Raw genomic sequence first — 23668 nt, 5'->3', positions numbered from 1 at the left:
GCTGGTTGCAGAAAAATCTAATTTACTTAATCATTAGATTAATGACTAATAATTCACATCCCATATAACTGGAAATGGATTGCTTCCGATATAGGAATACTGAATTGAGAATACTACTGTAACTACAAAGTAAATAATTTCATGATGATATTTTAATACTATTTGTGTTGATTCACTAAATGACTGGATATACATTTTTTTTGCAGGGGGTGGGGTGGAATTGTAGTATAGTTGTCTTGTATCTTGGTTACTAGAAAGTCAAAGTCTCCCTGTCTAGATTTGATAAGTTTATTATTAGTATGTTTGTAAATACTGCTAACGCATTAGGTTTTGTAACCAGCATCTTCTCAGGAAAGCAGAAGAAAATCTTATAGCCAGGGGATTTTTGCACTCCATGAATGTGTATGTATGGGAAGGTGGGAGGCAGTGGTGGGATTCAAATAATTTAACAACCGGTTCTCTGCCCTAATGACCAGCAGGGTAGGTGGGGCTCGGTCAGAGGTGGGTTCCTACCAGTTCGCACCTCTTCGGTAGAACCGGTTCGTCAAATCTACCAAACCGGTTAGAAGAGGTTCCACCAGTGGACCCGGAAAGCAGGCCACACCTACAGAAGAGGTTCCAAATTTTTTTTGAAACCCACCACTGGTCCTTGGATATGATTATTCTACACTATCATGCTCATATTTATAAAATTCAGTGCCTCTGTGAAAGGTAAGGATGGCTACTGCGTTTGTGGTGCAATCAGAACATTCCGTGTGTTGAAGTTGTTTTAACGCAAACCAAAGATGCCTTTTAAAAAACAAGTTTACATCATATTCTTATGCATGCTAGTGCTGTGTGTGAGGTAATTTAAGGTGGTTCTGACAAGTGTCGTCGGCATCTTCATATCCTGTCTCACATGGGCGGCAAGCCACTCCCACAAAGGAGGCCACACCCACAGAGTAGGTTTGAACAATTTTTGAAACCCACCACTGGGCTTGGTGGTCATGTGACTGGGTGGGCGTGGCCAACTCAACATCACTCATATCGATGGGCGTTTCACCTTAGCTGTTACAATGTAATAAGGGTTAACCGGAGAGGCAGTTTCTGTAAGCAGGGCAATAAAGATTAGGCTAGAAACAACACCAGGATGTTTCCTTCCTGCCTTCCTTACAGGATTAGCCATGTAAAGTGGAAAAAAATAAAATGAGATTTCTTCCAACAACTGGTTCTCTGAACTGCTTATAAAGTTAACAACCAGTTCTCCCGAATAGGTGCGAACTAGCTGAATCCCACCACTGGTGGGAGGCTTCAAACGGGCATGGTCACCATGTTCTAAGTTTGACTGAAGACCCTGTAAAAGAGGAGGACTTCCATAATGAGTGACATTAGGTTTTTTTGCAGCTATTTAGCCAGACTTTGCAATGAGTAATAGAGGTTAGATTAGATTCTTCAACTTGTCCTCTTCTCGTCAGTTCAACAAAGGGCTGAGCTTGATGCACTCTATCTTCCACAAGGCCTGACCATGAGGCATCATCTAAAGCAGTGGTGGGATTCAATTTTTTTTACTACTGGTTCTGTGGGCATGGCTTGGTGGGTGTGGCATACTGTAAAAATCTCCATTCCCTCCCGATCAGCTGGGACTCAGGAGGAAGAGAATAGATGGGGGAGGGCCCAGGAGAAAGCTGTGAGAAAGGTTTAATCTCTTTTCTTTAAAAAATAGGAACAAAACGAAACATAGCATTTTATTTGTAAATTGGAACTGCCGCTAAAATGGCTAAAAACCATGCAGTTCTCAAATTGGAGCAATAGGTACCAAAGCTACAGTATCCTGTTGCTCAGAATGTTGTTTGTCTTCAACGCATGATTGTGAAGAATGCTAGAAATATTTCCTCAGTAGAATTTACTCTCCCCCCGCCACACTTAGGGTAATTTAAATGAAGAAATTAATTTATTCTATGCCCTATTTTTGAATTAGAGCTTTCAGAGTAACTGCCTAAGAAAAGGTTAAAGAACTGGAAGTCCACCCACAAGATTCCCAAACATGATGTTTATTTAAGCCTCACCTGAACCTTTGGTGTTGTTTGGTGAAGGTACAGTGGAAGACAATGTGATTTCCACATAGTATAGATTCATGCAAGACTTACTTCTAGAGCAATGATGGCTAACAATCTTCTCCTCATGTGCTGAAAACATGCACACAGGCATGACAGCATGTGCCCACGTGCCCACACCCATAATGCAATGCATGCAGGATACCTCCCCACGAGCCCACACGTGACCCCCCCATGCTCCCCTGGCCCCCTGCGCAGGTGCACACAATACCCCCCCCCCCCTTGTGGCCTCTTTTGGGTCTAACAGGCATCCCTGAAGCCTCCTGGCACCAAAAACAGGGTGGGGGGGCACCAAACCTCCCGCGGATGATTATCCATCCATCACCGCACATGTGCACGCATCTCCCAGCAAAGACCCGAATATCAGCTGGCTGGTGGGAGACACGCGCATATGTGCAGTGGAGCTGAGCTGGCTGACAGCTTGCGTGCCTGCAGAGAGGGCTCTGCATGCCAAATGTGGCCCGCATGCCATAGTTTCGCCATCATGGTTCTAGAGGGTATTTCCTACCAAAAGGAGCATAGAAAAATGCCTGAGATATTTATAATTTGTTCAGATTCTTTCTGAGTATCTTGAATTGGTGCATATGGCACCTCACACATGTTCTAACAATCTGGCATTGTTTGACTGCTTGGACAATCTGTTCACGTAGCTGTGGGTTGTTTTATCTACTGATCCTGTTTGAAGATAATGGCAACAAAATTTAAAATCCTAAGCGAATGAAAGAATAGACAGATGTTTCATTTTAAGTCATTTGGATATAATGCAGCCAGATCGTTTTCACACAGCCAAGCCAGAAGCCTTTCTGGTGAAATATATGGACAAAAGAAGGGTGTGTTTTTGTTCATTTTTATTTCAATAGGAGAAATTTCACAGTACAAGAAAATATAATGTATGCAATGATTTATACGTGCTGTGCAAGGTTGTTAGGAAGGGAAATATATTTACAATTCGATAATTTGGTTCCAGTTTGAGAATGGAGGTAAGGAAGGAGAGAAGGAAGGAAGGAAGGAAGGAAGGAAAGGAGGAAGGGAGGGAGGGAGGGAGGGAGGAAGGAGTTACTCAGTTATTGACCATGCTGTTGCAAAGGTGCTTTTTCAAAAAGCAAATGGACTTTCTTTGTTTTTCCTTGAAGATATTTTGCTTCTCATCCAAGAAATGTCTTCATTTCGGATTGAATAGTGGAGAATGGAAGGATTTATATTTCTTGCAGTTATTTGGTCACTAGCAGTCTTTTTGAGATTTGTTGAGGCCACTTGGAGGTTTTTCTGTACCTTCAAGATCTCCTAAATAGTGCAAATGGATGTGAAACCTTCCTGGAACTGCTGAAAGTTCCAACCATGACCTGGATGACTGAGAATCTCCATAAATATTGACTATGCTTTAATTCTCTAGTTAATTTAGTTGAGAAATACTCCTCTGGAGATCGTTCATCATTCGACATAGTGTTTATCGATCTTAGATGTGGATTTGATTTCATCTCCAGATCTAAACTATAGGAAGAATTGAACTGTTTCTCAGTTACTAAAAGATTACTCGTTCTTATATTCATGAAATATGAAAACTCCCAGATGAAGGTACATATGGACTCTGCACCAAGGAGATGCCTGTCAAGAAGGGAGACAGACTAGAGTGTTTTTTTTAATTGCACTTCTTTTTAATCTATATATTAACTCTCTTGTAACCAAACTGAAGTCCATCTTTTCATCTGCCAAAATTGGGAAACAGACTCTGTTGATCTGTATGTAGATGATGCCATACTACTTTCCCAGATGTAGATTGGCCTAAAATGGGAACTTTATATATTTGGTGAGTATTATTGAGAAGAATGACCAGAAATTAATTACTGCAAAACTAAGATGGTGCTTTTTGTAAAGTGCTCTAAGGCACATGTTTGGTGCCTAAATAATCACCTAAAGAGGAAGTCAAGCCTTACATATCCAGGAATTGTTTTCCATGGTACAGGCAATCAAAAGTCTCACACAGATTATGTTACCCCTAAAACACACAAAAACAGTGTTGATTTACAATCTTTCTGTTTTCCCAAAGGAGTTCAGCATATATGTGCAGTGATTAAAGTCTTTTCAGCTAGGATCTGAGAACAACCTCTTTTGGGGATTCATTTGGGCCCTTACAGTTCTCTTGGAAGAATTCAATCCAGGTTCTTGAGATCAATTTTTCAAGTATCCCGCTTCATTTTGAAAGTGGTGTTTCACTGTGAAGCTGCCCTACTTAAAACAGAAACTTCTGCCTGGATTTTCATTTTTGAAGGGCTTTACTCATGGCCAGATTCAATGCCCTTCAAACAACTGCTATTGAAGGGAGATATCAAAAGATCAGAGATTAAACAGAGACTGTGTTCAGATGTGGTGGATGAATAATTGAAACAATGGAAACACAACATTTTGTATCATCCCCTCTACCCAAATGCTCACCAGGAATTATTACCTCCATTCCATATTAAACATCCTGGTCATTCAGATTTGCTTATCTGAAGTTGTTATTATCAGATCAATCTGATTTTACTTGTTTGACCATAGCTAAGTATTGTTCTATAGTTTGTACAGTAAGCCATACTATTTCTTTTAATCATTCTTAGATATTTTAGAACAATAGTGTCCTTTTTTCCTTTTTAAAAATTCTGAATAATTGTGATTTTGTTTAGTGATTGTCAATCACTAAACAAAAATTGATTGATTGAAGAAAAAAAGAATCACATATTAGTGACAGTCTGTTTTTTGTCAAGTCAGAATTGCACAAACAGCATATTTGTTGATTCATTCCTTCCAGCCTCACCACAACCTTTTCTTTTTTGAAAATTCAATAGACCCTCAAGGAATATATTTTTGTTTAGTTGTTGACTGAGGGCCAAACATATATTTCCTGCCAAGCCTGTGAAAGGGATAGTTTTACCCAGGTTGAAATAATTTTTTCCCTCTTGACACTGTACAACTTCAGTATGTATATAATATATCAGGCTTTGTCCCTTCATTTCTTGGTGGTAGGAATGTGCAAAGCTTACATATTTGGGAATGGACTATTCAAGGGAATTTCAGAAGATTTCATTCCCCCTTTGGATTGTCTTCTACCTCTTCCAGTTCCTGTCATTCTTGACATTCCGGTTCTGAGATTTATAGGAGAAAATCCTCCCAAAAGAAGTGACTTAAAGTGAGCCAAATATAGTCCGCCCCCCAGACAAGCCTGCTTTATCTGAAACATCATGTTCAAGACATCTTCAACTTCTTCCTAGGTATAAGATTTACTTTCAGAAGCTGCTGGACCCTCCAGTAAAGTATATCATTTATACAGGAGTTTCAGCTTGGTCTGGAGGGGAAACAATATTCTGGAATTCAGTGGAATACTTTATTTCTAAATCAGTGACTTGAAACAGAGGCAATATTGGCAGGATAGAACTTGGCAATAGGACAACAAATTTCATGCTGGTATAGTTTTCCGACATGTCAAATATGGCAACACTTCAACTCATTGACAGTGCTTACATTTCAAAACTCTATCATGTTTTTTCTTCCCCTTCCACCTAAACTATCTAGGCCAGTGGTCCCCATCCTTTTTGAAATCGGGGGCAATTTTTGAAACAATTTTTACACAGACATGGTTACGCGTGCTACCTAGATCCCACGCATGTGCAGATTAAGCTTCACTTGCTTGTGTGGTGCCATTCATAACAAGCCGCAGACCGGTACCAGTCCATGGCTCTGGGGGTGAGATTGAGAGATTGAGATGCTTTATTTGTATGCCGCCCTTTTCCCTGGGGGGACTCAGGGCGGCTCACAACTCAAGGGGAGGGAGGACAAACGAGTCATAACACGAAAAAACGATACATCATTAAAAAACACAACAGTCATACAATTCGAGTGGGGTTGAAATCTTTAGCCCCAGGCCTGTTGGGACAGCCAGGACTTAAGGGCTACGCGGAAGGTCTGGAGGGTGGTGAGGGTACGAATCTCCACGGGGAGTTCGTTCCAGAGGGTCGGAGCAGCCACCGAGAAGGCTCTCCTCCGGGTAGTTGCCAGCCGACATTGGCCGGCTGATGGAATTAGGAGGAGGCCTAATCTATGGGATCGTATCGGCCTAGTGGAGGTAATTGGCAGTAGGCGGTCTCTCAAGTACCCAGATCCAATACCATGCAGGGCTTTGTAGGTGACAAGTAGCACCTTGAAGCGTACTTGGAGATCAACAGGCAGCCAGTGCAGCTCGCGGAGGATAGGTGTTACGTGGGTGAAACGGGGTGCACCCACGATCGCTCGCGCGGCCGCATTCTGGACCAGCTGAAGTCGCCGAATACTCTTCAAGGGCAGCCCCATGTAGAGCACATTGCAGTATTCCAGCCTAGAGGTCACAAGGGGACCCCTGATCTAGACTAACTTCATTTCTCAACTTCTTCATGCTACATCTGCTTCCCATTTCTTGGCCTACTCTACCAGCTTAGCAATGTAATGTATGCTCTTCTCAGTTAGATCTATCTGTTCCTTCTTTAAGCTGGATAGTGCCACACCTGTCAATGTCAAACCAAACCTGGCAGAAGCCATTTTGTTGGTTCTCAGTAGACACACAGTAGGGAGTGCGGAGGAGGCTGGGATTCACTTCCAGACACAATACTGATCTATCTCATGAAAACCAATGTCATCTCCAGAGGTGTTGGTGAAGCTGGAGTGCCTAAGGAGCCCGCCAATAAACCTCATTGGACAATATGTGACCTGTGACACTTAGGGAGGGGATCATTTACTATTTTAACTATACTGAAACTGCGGGAAATATTCAGAGTTGGTTTTACACTTAATCATGCCAATCATGGCCAATAAAGAAGTTCTTTGAGAGAGATCTAAGTCTCGGAGTTATGATTTGCTTAGTCAGAACTTTGGCAACATCTTTCAAAAAGGTAGTTTAGCTGGAATAATTTCCCCCCCAACTGAAATGGAAAATATTTTCATATGATAGCATTTGTATTTGTGAGAGATTGTGAAAAGACTGGGAAGTAATGAAAGGTATGTTAGACATAAATAACCAACTAATAGGGGAGGAGAATTCAGGGCTAGGTCACCTTAGAAACACCAGAGTTCAGTCCTGGATATAAAACAAAAACAGTGAAGAAAGGATTCAAAATATTCAAAGGCATCTTGCCTTAATGGACCCAATAAGAAATGAGGTCTGAAGAATTTCATCTTGCAGTTTCCAAGATTCTGTATTCTATACCTAATTTTACATGGGAAAAAAATTAAAATATTGGTAATTCTTGCTTTCTTGACCATGCTCTGCTATGGAAGATTTGACAGAATCCCCCAATTTCTGTTTTCTTTTTGGTTATTTTCCTATCCACTTTCCAACTCTAGTAACAAAGTCCATGTTGTGACATTTTGGGATGTAGATCTTTTGTTTTTATTGTTTTATAAATGACAACTCCACCTATGACATAGTAACAAGAATAGCTAACAGGAATCCATGTAGTCTTTCTCTGAATGGATGTTTTCCAGTGAGGAAAAGTCAACAATATGTGCGTGCATATTTCTTTTTGCAAAATAAAAAATATAGTTACATATTTTAGAACAGGGGTCCCCAACCCCCAGGATGCAGACTGATACCGGTTCACGATTGGTTAGGAACCAGGTTGCACAGTTGGAAGTGAGCAGCAGGTAAGGGAAACTGCAACTGCAGGACCTAGATCAGTGTTTCTCAACCTTGGCAACTTGAAGATGTCCGGACTTCAACTCCCAGAATTCCCCAGCCAGCGAATGCTGGCTGGGGAATTCTGGGAGTTGAAATCCGGACATCTTCAAGTTGCCAAGGTTGAGAAATACTGACCTAGATTGTGCGTTCCTCCTCCCACCCCCCCACCCCCCACCCCCCCACCCCCACCCCCCGGTGGAAAAATTGTCTTATTTGAAACCAGTCCCTGGTGACAAGAAGGTTTGGGACTGCTGTTTTAGAGAGAATGTCTGGTAACTGGTATCGTTTCAGAAGGAAATATATTTGATATTTATTATTTCTCACAAGATCCTAATCATTTTTATAAGACAATCTTCTCCAAACACTGAATTAAATGTTTTAGCCCTCCCTCTGTGTGTGTGTGTTTGGCGGGATTGGATGATTAGATATCTCTCTATTCATAGACATTGAAAGATGTCCAGTTATGTAGTGGATTTTTAAAATGCATAGCATGCATGTAGGAACACAGAAATGCACATATACCATATTTTTTGGAGTATGAAATGCACCTTTTCCCGCCACTGAATGTAGCCCAGAAGGAATAGTCTAGTTCTTGCTTAGTGGTGTAAGACATTTATCCTCTTGTGTGACACACAAACAAGAAAGATGGACAGTGCAGGAGACATCAAGAGCTGGAGATCTTCCCTTGTAAACTCACTGCTTCTGAAATGTTGAGGTAATTCCACCCTGATGGTTGGATTTAATCATTTGCTCTCTGGCATTGTGAACCTGGGAGTGATTTTTGATGGGTTGTCCTTGCTTAGGGGTCAGCAACCCGTGGCTCTGGAGCCGCATGTGGCTCTTTCATCCCTCTGCTGCAGCTCCCTGTCACCAGTCGGCACCACAATTTTGAAAGGAGTTTCCAGTTTGGGGGTGGGGGGGAGAAGCACAGTGTGCCAGGAGAAGACTCTATGGCAAGGGACGGGTTTTCCAGTTGGCTCCATAATTGATAGGCCTTTCGGTTATGACAGGTAGAGGAAAAAGAACGCTGCACTAGGAGGAGACTCTATTGTGGGGGAACCAAACTTCTGGTCAGCTCCAGAATTGAATGGGGGGCTTCTGGTTAGGACCTTTATGGCTTCCAATGTTTTCTTTTCTGTGGGAAATGGGCCCAAATGGCTCTTTGAATGTTTAAGGTTGCCAACCTCTGTCCTAGTTTAAGCAACTGTTGGTTTCTCCTATAATGAAAAGAGCCAAACTACTTATCCTTTGATGTTATATTATTGCTGGTTATTATCAACACTAGTATATGTATTTATTAATTTAACCAATTAGTTAAAAGTTCACTACACATAAATATTGTTTGTTTTTGTACTCTCTAGTGCCCTTTTATTCTTCTCACATCTGCTATATTCTTATCTTTGGTATTCTTCTTCTGACATTCTCCTTTGCTTCCCCCCCCCCTTTTCTCCTTGTCATCTTCAGTCTCATGGGTATGCAGCTCTTTAAGTTGTTGGCTGTGGAAACTCAGGTGTGTCATTGGCACTTGTTAGTGGCATCTGTGATGCTTCCCAGTGTAATCTCATTCCTCATCCCTGTCAGTTGTGTCAAACGCATTGAAAGAAAAGGAAGCTGCAAGGCCAGAGCAATAAAATGATATTGAGAAGAAAAGAATGTGTTAGAAAGAGTGTCAAAAACCACTGGTACAGATTTGTAACTAGAAACGAACCCTCAGTTTGAACTCATCCATCCTGGGTATCCAGAGGATCCAAGTTTAAGATTGAGAAGACCTAGGTTTGGCCCTTGTATACTGCCAATTTTTATGGCTCATTTCCACATACTATCTTTCTGCTTAAGTGAATTTGCAGGATTATTGTGAGGATCAAATGGGAACAGAAGAGAGTCATTAACATCATTTTGAACTCCTTGGAGGAAAATACATTTAAATGAAGCAACTACTACTACTACCAGTCTATTTAAGATACTGAGAGGCTCAGGGGCACAATGTTCATTATGGCCTCCCATTTTCTCCTCAATACTTCTTAACTTGATGTAATTTTTTTCCTTTGTTTTCTTTTATCTGTTGTCCAATAAACTGGCTGTGTTTAAAAAGGTAACAGTAAAGGTTCCCCTCGCATATATGTTCTTGTCGTTCCCGACTCTAGGGGGCAGTGCTCATCTCTGTTTCAAAGCCAAAGAGCCAGCGCTGTCCGAAGACGTCTCTGTGGTCATGTGGCCAGCATGTTTAAACACCGAAGGTGCACGGGACACTGTTACCTTCCCACCAAAGTATTTTTCTACTTGCATTTTTACATGCTTTCGGACTGCTAGGTTGGCAGAAGCTGTCAAGACAAATAACGGGAGCTCACTCCAGTACGTGGCACTAGGGATTCGAACCAATGAACTGCCGACCTTTCTGATCGACAAGCCTTAGCCACCTAGCCACCACATCCCTTGGCTGTGCTTAGGGAAACTCAAAACACTGAAAAAACCCCAATTTGAATTATTAATCGATTGATTTTATAACCTTAAATGAAAAATATTGAGCAATTTTATCATTTCAAATTCTGAACCAGACCTCTTTCTTCCTATGCGGGTCTTGGAGGAATAATCCCCATTGACATTCCTGATCCCAACTCTTTGAAAATCTTATGGCTATTACATTATTATTTTGGTGCACTGCACAGGCGGCCAGATGTTTAGACTGGATTTTGCATTTTATCCAAAGGATCTAGAGTAGGCAGATATTGATCTGCAGGTCTTTGATGCTCACTGAGCATGGTTGATTTCTTGCAGATGTTCATTACCCAAACTAGGTAACACCACCAGTGCATCCCAGATATCGATGGTTGATTGTGTTTTTCTTTGTTATGATTATTAACATTTATTCAATTTTTTCACTGCTAAGTTACTCTGGGTCACGGGGTGTCAAACTCGCTGCACCATGTTGCCATCACATGATGTATCACAATGTTTTTTCCTTCGCGGAGCTGGGGTGGGTGTGGCCTGGCCGTGACACATCCAGCCCGTAGGCTGTCAGTTTGACACCCCTGTTCTGGGTGGAATACAATTTTTATTTTGAGTCTTCTTCTTCTTAGCCCTTATTATTTCTAATGACAAAGTTATAAAAAAATCATAGTATGTCTTTGATGTAGGAAGATTAGGAAGAGTAGCTAGATGACCACAATATCATTTCAACTGAAATGTCTCATACCATGAGCCATAAATATTACCATATACATTTTCCTAAAATGGATGAGGGTTACTCTAGGAAGCAATCCTTGTGATGAATGTCTTCAAATGCATCTCTGTTTTCTCTTTGCTATAATCTGGAACAGATATATGAGTTCGGTAGGATACCATCTAGCAAATATATTTATTTTCAAAAATTGGGATTGAATATTGTCAGATACATCCCTTCATCAGAGCGATAATGTAAAAATTTGCCATACCCTTTTTGTTTTATGGATGCGTTGTTCATTTGACAGATGTACCTCTACTGTCAGGTTAATCCTTAGGAATATTAAGAATGTGAGATTGACTATCTTTTTTTTTCTGCACAGCATGTTTGGAGCGAAGAGAGTGCATCTGTGCAATAACAAATGGTATCTACAGCCTCATCTTTCTTAAGAAGGGGATTAAATTTCTCTGTAACTGAAGATAAAATGGGTTCTGGCATCCTATTCAACCTTTAAAGAACATCATGGTTGATTTAGGTCAACTTCTATGGGCAGCTGGAAGTTTTTAGAGTATAAAGAAAGAGTTTGTCTTTTTTTCAGCATCATTTTTCAGGGGAAAGTTAGAAATCTTCAGTAGAAATTATCGGTCCTGTTCCTCTGTGTATCTGGAAGCTGTAGATCTGGGCAAGCTGTTTTAAGGGGGGAGGGAGTCAAACAGTTGAACATGTTGAAGTTGTCCTGTATACTGCATACAATATCTCATTGGTGGAATGCTATCAGTATATTTTGGTTTGCGGGGTAGGCTCTAGTTTAAAGATCCACATTTGTAGAGAACTGTATGAATATACTTGGGGAAAATCTGAGTTTTGATTACAAGTGTGCCATATTGGGAAAAATGTTCCAAAACTCACGTAGTTAGCTAGCTTGGTATGTAGTCTCCATCTCCTCCATCTTCTGAAGATGTATTATTTATTTATTATATTTGTTATTTATTTAGTTTGTCACTCATGTACAAGATAACAGGAATAAGAATAAGCATGAATAATAACACAGGAAATGGGGACAAATAAATGAGGACAATAGGACAGGATTGTTAGGTGCACTAATGCACGCCCCTACCGACCTCTTAGGAATGGGGTGAGGTCAACAGTAGACAGTTTAAGGTTAAAGCTGTGGAGGTTAGAGGATGTAACAACAGAGGCAGGTAGTGCATTCCAGGCATTGACCACTCTGTTGCTGAAGTCATATTTTCTGCAATCGAGTTTGGAGCGATTTGCCTTGAGTTTGTATCTGTTGTGTGCTTGTGTAGTAGTCATTAACAGGTAGGACGTTGTAGCAGATAACTTTGTGTACTATGCTTAGGTCAGACCATCGGTGGCATAGTTCTAGGTTGTCCACCATGAGCAAAAACTTAATATGATTTCCAAATCTTAAGGGTTGCAGGAAATTGCATGACTGTTCCTGTGTATGTCACTACAGTTTGCCCCATGTTTGGCAAAACAGTCACATAATATTCTTTTATGAAAGCCTTCATTTTATCCACCAAGATACTGCTTTCTAAAGTTGGCTGTGTGAGTTGCTGAATCAACTTCATGGTATTGGATCTGGGTACTTGAGAGACCGCCTACTGCCAATTACCTCCACTAGACCGATAAGATCGCATAGATTAGGCCTCCTCCGAATTCCATCAGCCAGCCAGTGTAGACTGGCAACTACCCGGAGGAGAGCCTTCTCGGTGGCTGCTCCGACCCTCTGGAACGAACTCCCCGTGGAGATCCGGACCCTCACCACCCTCCAGACCTTCCGCGCCGCCCTTGAAATCTGGCTATCCCGGCTGGCCTGGGGTTAAAGACTCTAACCCCTACTCGAATTGTATGACTGTTGAGTTCTTAAATGATGTAGTGCCTTTATGTTGTAAATTGTTTGTTCTCCCCCCCCCCTTTGAACTGTGAGCCGCCCTGAGTCCCCCCAGGGAAAAGGGCGGCATACAAATAAAGTGAAACTGAAACTGAAACTGAACTGATTTCCTACAACTATGAACTGTTTTCTTATCCTATTCTTATCCTATTTCTCCCAGGAAACCACTCTATGGTGTGCTTCAATATAATCAGAATATGATTGGACTGGAATCGTTACCTGATCCCGCAGATACCTGGGAAATTGTTGAGACTATTGGAAAAGGAACTTATGGGAAAGTTTACAAAGTTACTAATAAGAAGGATGGCAGTTTGGCAGCAGTGAAGATTCTAGATCCTATTAATGTGAGTGAAGAACACAATTTAAAACAGTTAACAAGCTTTTTATGCTATGAATACACAAAAGGCTGCGGAGCTTCTATTTTGATTAGATAAAATGAAAGCGTTTTGAAAGTGAACTTCAGCTATGGGATGCACATCATGATAGAAAACAAGGCAGTTGTTTCAAAATTGCATTGAGTCCCAAATTAATTCAAAACTTTTTTTTCCTTTCATTTACCTATTCAATCCTGTTCAATGGGAAAAGTACAAGGCTGGAGCCCATTGATCTAATCTCATATTCTGTGCAAACCGTGGAGCTTGCATTTTGGAATTTGATAATGTTTGGGGTTCTGAAAACTAAATCATATTGCTATTTTTTTTTTTTTTTGCTTTTGTAAACTCAAATACGTTTCTCAAATGCAAAGGGAAGGAAGGTTATCCGAGGACACTAAGACACTCAGCTTTCCAGGTGTTTTGCAATAAAGAGCCATGCTTTATTCAAAGATGCTTATAAGGAAACACCTTAGCCTATCCCAACTTACTGAGATATATTGTGTTACAGAAAGAACTTTGCTCCATATATAATGAAATTAACTTTATGTTTAAATTGGTGTGGTTATTCAGATGGTCAAAGTTTTAAAAATATTTTTTAATATTTTATTTAGCTTTGTAAGATTTTGGAAATAAGTGTCAGGGTGGGTTGTTTCTGGTTCGGACCGGATTGGGCAAACCGGTAGTAGTGGCGGCAGGAGGCTCCGCCCATTCACCCAGAAACTTCTGTGCATGCGCAGAAGCATCGTGCATGCCTGAGCAAACCGATGGTAAAAAAAATGGAAACCCACCACTGTTGCACATATCATCTCCAGAAGAGCTGATAGTATCGTTGGTGGGACCAAATTTGGGGGCTCTTTGTTCCTACTTGATACTTATGATATGGGTGCTCTGTGTATCCCCATTGTAGGATATGGATGAGGAGATTGAAGCAGAGTATAACATCTTACAGTTTCTTCCTAACCACCCCAACGTGGTTAAATTTTATGGAATGTTTTACAAGGCAGATCGGTATGTAGGTGGACAGCTCTGGCTTGTTCTTGAGGTAAGATATTTTGTATTGCTAAATCTTAATGAAAAGAAGTCTTGTGTTGTGGAAAAAAGCCTAAATCAGTGGTTCTCAACCTTCCCAATGCTGTGACCCTTTAATACCGTTCCTCATGTTGTGGTGACCCCCAACCATAAAATTGGTGTCTCTGTTCCTAAGACCATTGAAAATAGGTGTTTTCTGATGGTCTTAGGCGACCCTTGTGAAAGGGTTGTTCGACCCCCCAAAGGGGTCCCGACCCACAGGTTGAGAACCACTGGCCTAAATGCATGTTTGTTGTCATGGTCTTTTCACTCCATCACAAAGGGGTTTTGTTTAGAAGGAAAGAACCACAATGCACGCACCGCTTGCTCCAACGCCATGGATGTGACCTCCCAAGTTCTCCCTGAACTGGCTGTTAGACTGACTCTTTTAACATCAATGAAGGGCGGATTCATTAAATGCAGGTAGTCTTTGACTTATGACCACAACTGAGCCCAAAATTTCTGTTGCTTAAGTGAGACATTTGTTAAGTGAGCCTTGTTAAGCGAATCTGGCTTCCCTATTGACTTTGCTTGGCAGAAGGTCGCAAAAGGTGATCACAGGGCCCCGGGACATCTCTGTCATAAATATGAGTCAGTTGCCAGGCATCTGAATTTTGAATCACATGACCATGGGGATGTTGTAATGGTCATAAGTGTGAAAAATGTTCACGTCTCTCTTTTCAGCACTGTTGTTATTCAGATGGTTATTTAACAAACTAAGTTGAGGACCACCTGTACAAGAAGGGCAGTAATTATATTGGCTGCAAATCATTAGTAAAATAAGTTAAATTGAACTTCGTTTTCTATCATGGCCCTATCTGCTTGCACTGAATAAGACCTGACTCTGGACCTGCTAAGTTCTTGCTGCAGAAATGCTTCTTTTCTAGTATAAACAAATCTTTCCATAAACACATAAAGTAATTGATCTCCAATGGCATTGCGTTGAGGACACAGTCGTGCAGAAAATTCAAAATAAAGCTGGAGTATGTCTCCTCGGAGTTTGGAAATACTATTTGTGGCTCACATGTAGTTGTTCTGTAGTTGTTGCACTATTTGTGGCTCACATGTAGTTGTTCTGTAGTTGTTGTACTATTTGTGGCTCACATTTAGTTGTTCTGGTTTTAAGGGTGTTATTGGATTTAAAAAAAAAATCAAAATAGGGTACAGTTTGAAGGATAAAGCTGAGTAACTAGGATTTCTTCTTTGTCAAGTTCTAGACTTTTTCTCGGCACTAGCCCACAAACAACCTCTTTCTGCCATGTCTTTTAATATTGTGTCAGGGTTCCAAATAGCATCCGCAATCCAATAAGAGTCCGAGGGTAGGGATTCCTCAAGGTTCCAATTTATTAGAAGAGCCTTGTTGTCCCATCTGGGAAAACCCGAATCTGAAAGCTTCCAGGTTTTTTCCACCTGAAAGTTCAAGACCCTGCCCCAACACCCACAAGTCCAATCAGTCATTGCCATGAAGGAAGATTCCTCCCATCTACATCCGTCCAGGTGCAGGGACAAGATGACCTTGACTTTCTGAGAAGGAATGTCATTTTGGCTACATATCTCCTGTGCGCCATACAATCCCACCCCCCCACCGCCCAGTTTCCCACAGTAGAATATGCTTGAATATATGGCAGGCTTGAGGCTCTATACATAGATGGCTTCCAAGCCTGACACATTGTCTCTCTCTCATCCCTAGCCCACAACTTTTAAAACTAAATTTAAAGCTGGTTTTAAAGAAATGCTTTCCCTCTTCTGCTAATATAGTTTTCATCATGAATATAATCTGGCATGCTTCATTGACCATTTGATGGCTGAGATGATCAGCAATTGGGATATGCCTAACAACTTAGGTTGTTGCAGGTATACTCTCTCCCAGGTGGTTGCTTTGCATTGCTTTCCATGTTCAGTTTGACCTGAGTTGTAGGAAAGATTGGATACCTGGCAGCTGCAGAGGCGTCTCCCCGTGTAACAGCTGACAGAGTATTGCCAAGTTTTTTTCATTCCTCCAGCAAATATGGTACGCTCCTTGGTTTGTTGCATCTTTGTTGACTTTCCCTGACAATTCAGAGAGGTCAAGATGGAGCAAAAGGAGGTGATTCTTCTTTTCTATAGTTTTGCATTTTAGCAGCTGAACGTAATCCTGAAAACTAAAATTTGGACTTCCAGAAGAAGAAATGGCAGATAGACGACAGCTCCATGAAAAGTGGGGTCAATGACCAGGGTGGAATGAAGAGTCAGTGAGTAGACCAGATTTCAAAATCTCCCTGGACAAGGAGAGGACTTGACACCATCCACAACTGTTGCAGACAGCTGCCTCCTGCTTGGAGACCTCAAGATAGTCTCCATCAGGTTTAGTACTCTGGGAGATGAGGGAAGAGCCACCTTGCTCAAATCGTGGTTGGCATCTTTGAAAGGTACCAAATAGGTTTGCATACACCCTAACTAATCATTTTTCGGGAAATTGCTTGTTAACATTTTAACTACCATGTTTCCCAAAAATAAGACAGGGTTTTATTTTCTTTTGACCCCTGAAATAAGCACTTGGCCTTAATTTTGGGAAGGTCTTATTATTTTTGAGGTGCAGGAGGCAGCAAGTGTGGTCACCTCATGGCTGCTGATGTGTTGCAATATTTTTGGGGAGGGCTTATTTTCAGGGAAGGGCTTATTTTAGTGCATACGCTCAAAAGCCTGATTGGGCTTATTATCTGGGGAGGTCTTATTTTCGGGGAAACAGGGTATTGGAAACATGCTTTGAGAACTTAAACAATTTGGGAATAAACAGCCAAAAAGTGATTAAAACATTCATTTTTAAAAGTTACAAAATACTAAGGGTTCAGATAAGTTAATTATAAAGAATCCTTCCCATGAAAAAATCTTTTTATTTTGATTTTTTTTGGGTGGGGTCATGCCATAACATGACATTTTAAAAATTGGACACTAGCAAGAACAATTAAAGGAGAAGAACACAAGCTTGATTTACAATTATAGAATAAAAAAATATTCTAATGTAGGACATATTAAAGGACATTTAAAAAAAATGGAGAGTGAGAAATTAATATTAATAGTATCAAAAGAGACACCTGCCTCAATGGACAGATTATGTCTAAAATAAGTTATGGAAGAAGAACAAATTAACCTAACAAGATTGAGACTGAACTGAAAGTAGATTTACAAGTGACAGATATAAGAATGATATGTAAAAAGATACTACTAGAGACATAAATCCGGATGATGTTTTAATAATTGAAAAGGATATACAGACAAGACAGCAATCTGGATAATTTTCTTATGTTGGATTTACAAAGAGGCTTGTTAAAATTTTGAAGACTCTCATGAGAATGGACACAGAAAAAATGAAAAGAAATCAAGTTTTAGGATATTATATGACTAGACTAAAGATTAAGATTGTTAGAACTAAAAGGAAGGAATACAATATTGGTTTATTTGATCAAGGTTTATTGGTAATGGAGTTTTGCTGACAACAAGACTGAAATTATGATGCTTTATGGATTATAGATAAGAGATGGGATATAGGTAGAATAGATCATTTCCAGTAAATTATTATAAGTTATTAAAATTATTTATATTTGTGATGAAGGTGGGAAATCACTTTTTATATATTTCTTTTCTTTTTCTTTACTATGTCATTACTTTTTTTCCTATTGTATTTCACTTTTTTATTTCTTTTCTGAAACATCTACTCTTTCTTTCGTTCTGTCTTTTTTAATTTATATTAGTTTTTGATATTATAATCTTTAATAATAATTTTATTAAAAATACTAAAATCTCCTCATTCCTAATTTAGACTGTAAAGTGGACAGTACTGAATTATTTCTTCTAACTGCATTTTTAAAAATCTCAGTTGGCTTTGAAAATGAAACAAACAGAATATTATGTTGCATTGTCTTCTGATCGTTCCAGAAGGCAAAAATAATTGGGCCCTGTTGGAGAATCAAATGTATATAAAATGTTAGCATAGCTATCCTTGCTGAATAGTCTGTATATCAGGATTTGCAGGGTTACCTGTGGGCAGCAAGTGTTATTTTTCCCCACTTGTATTCCTTTTAGATGAAACTTTCTTTGGTGAAACCATATATTCTTTCCAATGTGAACTTAAGAAGATGAACCTGTATGGGCACAGATAAAACTGCACTGTAAATGTCCTTAATTGTCCCCAGGGAATCATAATTCTGCCAGGATTATAAATCACCTGCAATATTTTCCACGCTCCTGGTCTTTTTAAACACCTGGATCCATCATAACTGAAGGCCTATTAGCTAAACCAGACTGCTGCAACATTGTGCCCTTGAGAAAAGTTGGACTGAAATTGCCATCTCTTTTTGGCCAGCATGAACCAATCATAATCTAACTGGGGTTTGCGGAGAATGCATTTTCAACACATCTGGAAGACACCAGAATGGTGAAAGCTCACATAAGCATTATGTGCTCCCCAACTAAACTCCTAGAATTCTATTTCATTTCAGTTAGGGGGACAAACCCAAACTAGACAGAAGTCAGAAGAAAACGCCCCTCAAACTGGGTCTGACTCTTGGTCAATTAAGAAGGGCACCTGTGTTTGCTGCTGCCTTCTCCCGAGTTGCTCTTTTCATTTTGTAACACCTGGAGTTCCCTGCTTGTCTTCTTTCCAATAATAACCATTTGCTGAACCAAAGGTGAGCCAAAGCTGACTATTATCAACTGCTATGGCAAAAGAAACAAAAACAAATCCTGTAGGTCATAAATGAAAATAATTTATCTTCGTCTGTATGTGTGTGTGTGTGTGTGTGTGTGTGTGTGTGTGTGTGTGTATGTATGTACTCTTTGGAGACAAATACTGTGGGGGTAAGCCACCCCTAAAACCCCTCAGAGCTATGTATTCTGTTAAGATGCAGCCTGTTGTGCCTTTAAAAGGCTTCTACTATACTGCTGTAAAATGTCTTCTACTGTACAGCACAGTGGAGTTGCCATGGTAATGGCTTCAGAGTACTCCACAAGGGGGCTCCCTCTGGTAAGGGAGGAAATCCAACATTACAAATTATGTTTGATCCGAACATTTCCCCCCTATAAATAATCCCCCTGGCAACTCCGGGTTATCAGCTAGTTACAAATAAAATGAGATAAAGTAGCACTATACTAATTTAAAAAGCAGCAGTCACAATAAAAATGACATTAATAACTGTGATAATATTAAATAACACAGGCTATGGCATACTCACTGATTATATGTACATATATACACATATAAACCCTTGCCCCAGCTTGATTACTGGTATATCTTGAACTCTATTCCTGTGATACAATTCCACCTTTTTACAAATACTGTAGATCGTTGTGATCCCTCCCCTTTTCTGGCTTCTTTGTATTTATCATGCTATGCGTGTCCTTTCCCAAATTTGTATATACTGTATGAGTCAATCTCTGAAGTATAGCTAATGATCTTTTGTCCTGCTGTGAAGAAATGTTCCTTCTTTTAGAACAGGCAACTTAAATCAAGGTAGGTACAGGTAGTCCTCGGCTTACAACAGTTCATTTAATGACCATTCATGGTTACAACGGCACTGAAAAATGTGACTTATGACTGTTTTTCACCTTATGACCATTGCAACATCCCCATGGTCACAAGATCAAAATTCAGATACTTGGCAACTGATTCATATTTATGATGGTTGCAGTGTTCCAGGGTCTTGTGATCATCTTTTGTAACCTTCTGATAACCAAGGTGAAGGGGCAAGCCAGATTCACTTAACAACCAGGTTACTACTGTGTTTCCCCCAAAATATAGAGCCGAGGTGGCGCAGTGGTTAGGATGCAGTACTGCAGGCCACTTCAGCTGACTGTTATCTACAGTTCAGCGGTTCAAATCTCACCGGCTCAAGGTTGACTCAGCCTTCCATCCTTCCGAGGTGGGTGAAATAAGGACCCAGACTGTGGGGGGCGATATGCTGACTCTGTAAACCGCTTAGAGAGGGCTGAAAGCCCTATGAAGCGATATATAAGTCTAACTGCTATTGCTATTGCTATAAGACAGGGTCTTATTTTCTTTTGATCCCCGAAATAAGTGCTTGGCCTTATTTCCGGGGAGATCTTATTATTTTTGAGGTGCAGGAGGCGGCGAGTGGAGTCACCTTGTGGCTGCTGCTGTGTTGCAATATTTTTGGGGAGTGGGGAGGGCTTATTTTAGCAAATGCTCTCAAAAGCTCGATTGGGCTTATTATCAGGGGAGGTCTTATTTTCAGGAAAACAGGGTAACTTATCAACTGCAGTGATTCACTTAACTGCGGCAAGAAAGGTCATAAAATGAGGCAAAACTCACTTAACAAATGTCTCAGCAACAGAAATGTTGGGCTCAATTGTAGTCTTAATTCGAGGACTACCTATATTGTTCTGGTGCCCCGGGGGGGTGGATGTAACATTTCAGAGGGAAAAGGACTTCAGTAGACTTAACAATGATGGTTCCACCACAAAACCGTGCTCGACTAAACCACGCCCGACTAAACCACGTCGCTGACGTCATCAACAGGGCGACAACAGCGCAGAGACAGAAGCACGCTGTAAACCCTAAACCTAAAATTAACCCCTAAACCTAACCCCCCTAAATCTAATCCTAAACCTAACCCTAAACCTAACCCTTAACCTAACCCTAAACCTAACCCTAAACCTAACCCTAAACCTAATCCTAACCCTTAACCTAACCCTAAACCTAAACCTAACCCTTAACCTAACCCTAAACCTAACCCTAAAGCTAACCCTAAGCCTAACCCTTACCTTAAGTTGAATCGGCTTGCTTTCAAAGCGCTATTTAAAGCGCCCTTCTTTCTCCGCGCTGGCTGTTGTCGCTCTGTTGATGACGTCAGCGACGCGGTTTAGTTGAGCACGGTTTTGACGGGTCACGAACAATGATACCAAGGGCTGTGTTGTGATCATTTTTGGTTTTTTTCTTGAGAATGGGTTTGAAATGAACGTGTGATATACAACGTTTTCTATTTTAAAAAAGGGTACATGGGCTATCTTGTGGCATTCACCTGCTCTAGTCTCTAAGCAATATAAAAGTCCATAAATCTTGGTAAGTGATCCCATTTTATACAAAAACAAACATCGCAAGCAGTCCTTGTCCCTCTCAGCAGAGAATAACATGCCCTTGTATGGTGCCTGGCAAGATGATATGCCAAGAAATAAGCTTTGCTGCCACACGCCAGGTCACTTGTGTTCCCTCAAGCACAAGCTTACATGAACTGCCTTGTTCACAGTGTGATTAAGGTAGTTAAAAGGTTTTAAACCAGTTTTTCCCCCAGAATGAAATCAGGCTAAATATTGCAACCTGCATCGAAATGATCCACAGTATCCTTCACCCAACATAAAGGTTGTCATGAATCCAGTAGTAAATAGACCCTCAGAGGAGCTTTGGGAAAAAAAATATTGGATTTTTTAAGAAGGTGTGGGCTTCAAAATTTTTAGCAAGGAGTTCTTTGTCCAGTTGCTGGGTGGGCCATGGTGGGTGTGGCCTAATTGGCCTCCTGCACCATGACAGGGAGAGCATTTTTGCCCTCCCCAGGCTCTGGAGGCTTTTCTCGAGCCTCCGGGAGTGTGAAAATGGCCTCCCCAGGCTCCGGAGGCCCTCTGGAGTTGGAAACGGGTTCTTTTATAGCCTTCCTGAACTTTCGGTAGGTCATTTTTCGCCCTCTGCACACAGCCTGCACTTACCTGCCTCCAAAATGGGCCACCTAGAGACTCCTGGGAGGGGCGGGTGGGGCCAGGCAGGAATGGGATTTTGGGGGGTTTCCGAACTGCACAGAATCTTAACTAGAGGTTCTCCCGAACCCCTGCGAACCCCCAGCAGCAAACCCCTGGTTTTAAGCAAACACCTTCATTGGATGTGGCCCCTGCCCCCTTTTAGAGGCTCTGGAAGGCCATCAAGTGGAGAGAAATTGTATACTCCTGGTTTAGGACATTAGCACTTCCTATTGCTGGTATGCTTCTAGTAAACAGAATGCAGAAAAAGAAATAGATGGCGGATAAAAATATCATTGTGGTAGTGACATGGGTGATTAATGATATAGAAAAGCACAGATTAAAATGTTTTAATCTCTCTTTTTCCTCTTTCTGTTTCTTTAAATACATGGCATGCAAGTAATGTGAACATGTTTGCAAAAAGTTGCACTTTTCTGGCTCTGAAAGTTTTTTATTAGCTGTTGGCAGAACAGACATCAAGGCTGAACATAGAGACATGTGTATTGTCTATCTTATACTGCCTGCTAACAGCAGCACTGATAGAGGGAACATTTCAAATGACTCTAATTTGCGGCTCCCTGGTTATCAAATGCGTCAAATGTAGAACAGAAAAAACAGAGAGCTCCTGTACTTTCTTTTGCATCAAAAGAGTTTTGAAAAACACAAGTTCGTAAAGACAATGCTGGCTGTTGTAACTGTGCAGATCTGACAGGTTTTTAAACCGTTGAAAATAAAGAACAACTATTAAAAAAACACCCCAAACTAATTTTGGAAAGTACATGGAGAATATCTTGGGTTCAACTGCTGGTATCTTCAGCTAAGGGAAAGCAGCAATAGTTTTTAGCAATAGCATTTACATACCACTTCATAGTGTACTCTCTGAGCGGTTCACAGGGTCAGCCTATTGCCCCCAACAATCTGAGTCCTCATTTTACTGATCTCAGAAGGATGGAAGGCTGAGTCAACCTTGACCCAGTCAGGATCAAACTCTTGCTGTGTGGGCAGAATCAGCCTGCAATACTGCATTCTAACCACTGCGCCACCACATATTTACCACCAGTAAATAGAAGAAAACTAAAACTTTTGCTTGTGGCCTTACAGCCATATGAATCAGCGTAGACAATACTGAATTAGATGAGCTTGGTCTACTACAGTCCTGTGTGTCCCAGATTTTTTTTAATTGTCAATGTTTTTATTTCTTTTATTTTAAATTCAGGCCTGTCAGCAGATGACAATAATATCTGTTCATCGAAGATAACCACAAAGGATTGGAAAGAAAAGAAAAAAGAAATATCAGTAGGAATATATTTAGCTGGAAAAGCCGAGGTAGTGCAGTAGTTAGAGTGCAGTACTGCAGGCTACTTCAGCTGACCGCTAGGCAGCTCGAATCTCACTGGCTCAAGGTTGACTCAGCCTTCTATCTTTCCGAGGTGGTTAAAATGAGGACCCAGATTGTTGGGGGCAATAGGCTGACTCTGTAAACCACTTAGAGAGGTCTGTAAAACACTATGAAGCGATATATAAGTCTAAGTGCTGTTGCTAGAAAACCTTACAAGAAACATTCTATTGCCTTATATCCGTATCATTGCTTATTGGAGATTCTGCACTCCCTCTTGAATTGTGATGACTGGGCAAAGCCTAGAACTGCCTTCT

General features: G+C 40.8%; 1 protein-coding gene across 1 annotated transcript in view; it reads left to right on the top strand.

The window, feature by feature from the left end:
• Positions 1-13024: 13024 nt before the first annotated feature.
• MYO3B (myosin IIIB) overlaps positions 13025-23668 on the top strand; it is a 261296-nt gene continuing 250652 nt past the window's right edge. Inside the window, 2 exon segments of the mRNA XM_032238384.1 lie at positions 13025-13195; positions 14133-14267. Of these exon segments, the coding sequence (XP_032094275.1) occupies positions 13049-13195; positions 14133-14267 (282 nt within the window). The 5' untranslated portion in view covers positions 13025-13048.

This window comes from Thamnophis elegans, chromosome 1, assembly GCF_009769535.1.
Source record: "Thamnophis elegans isolate rThaEle1 chromosome 1, rThaEle1.pri, whole genome shotgun sequence".
Lineage (NCBI taxonomy): Eukaryota > Metazoa > Chordata > Lepidosauria > Squamata > Colubridae > Thamnophis > Thamnophis elegans.
This window is presented reverse-complemented; position numbering and strand designations above follow the sequence as displayed.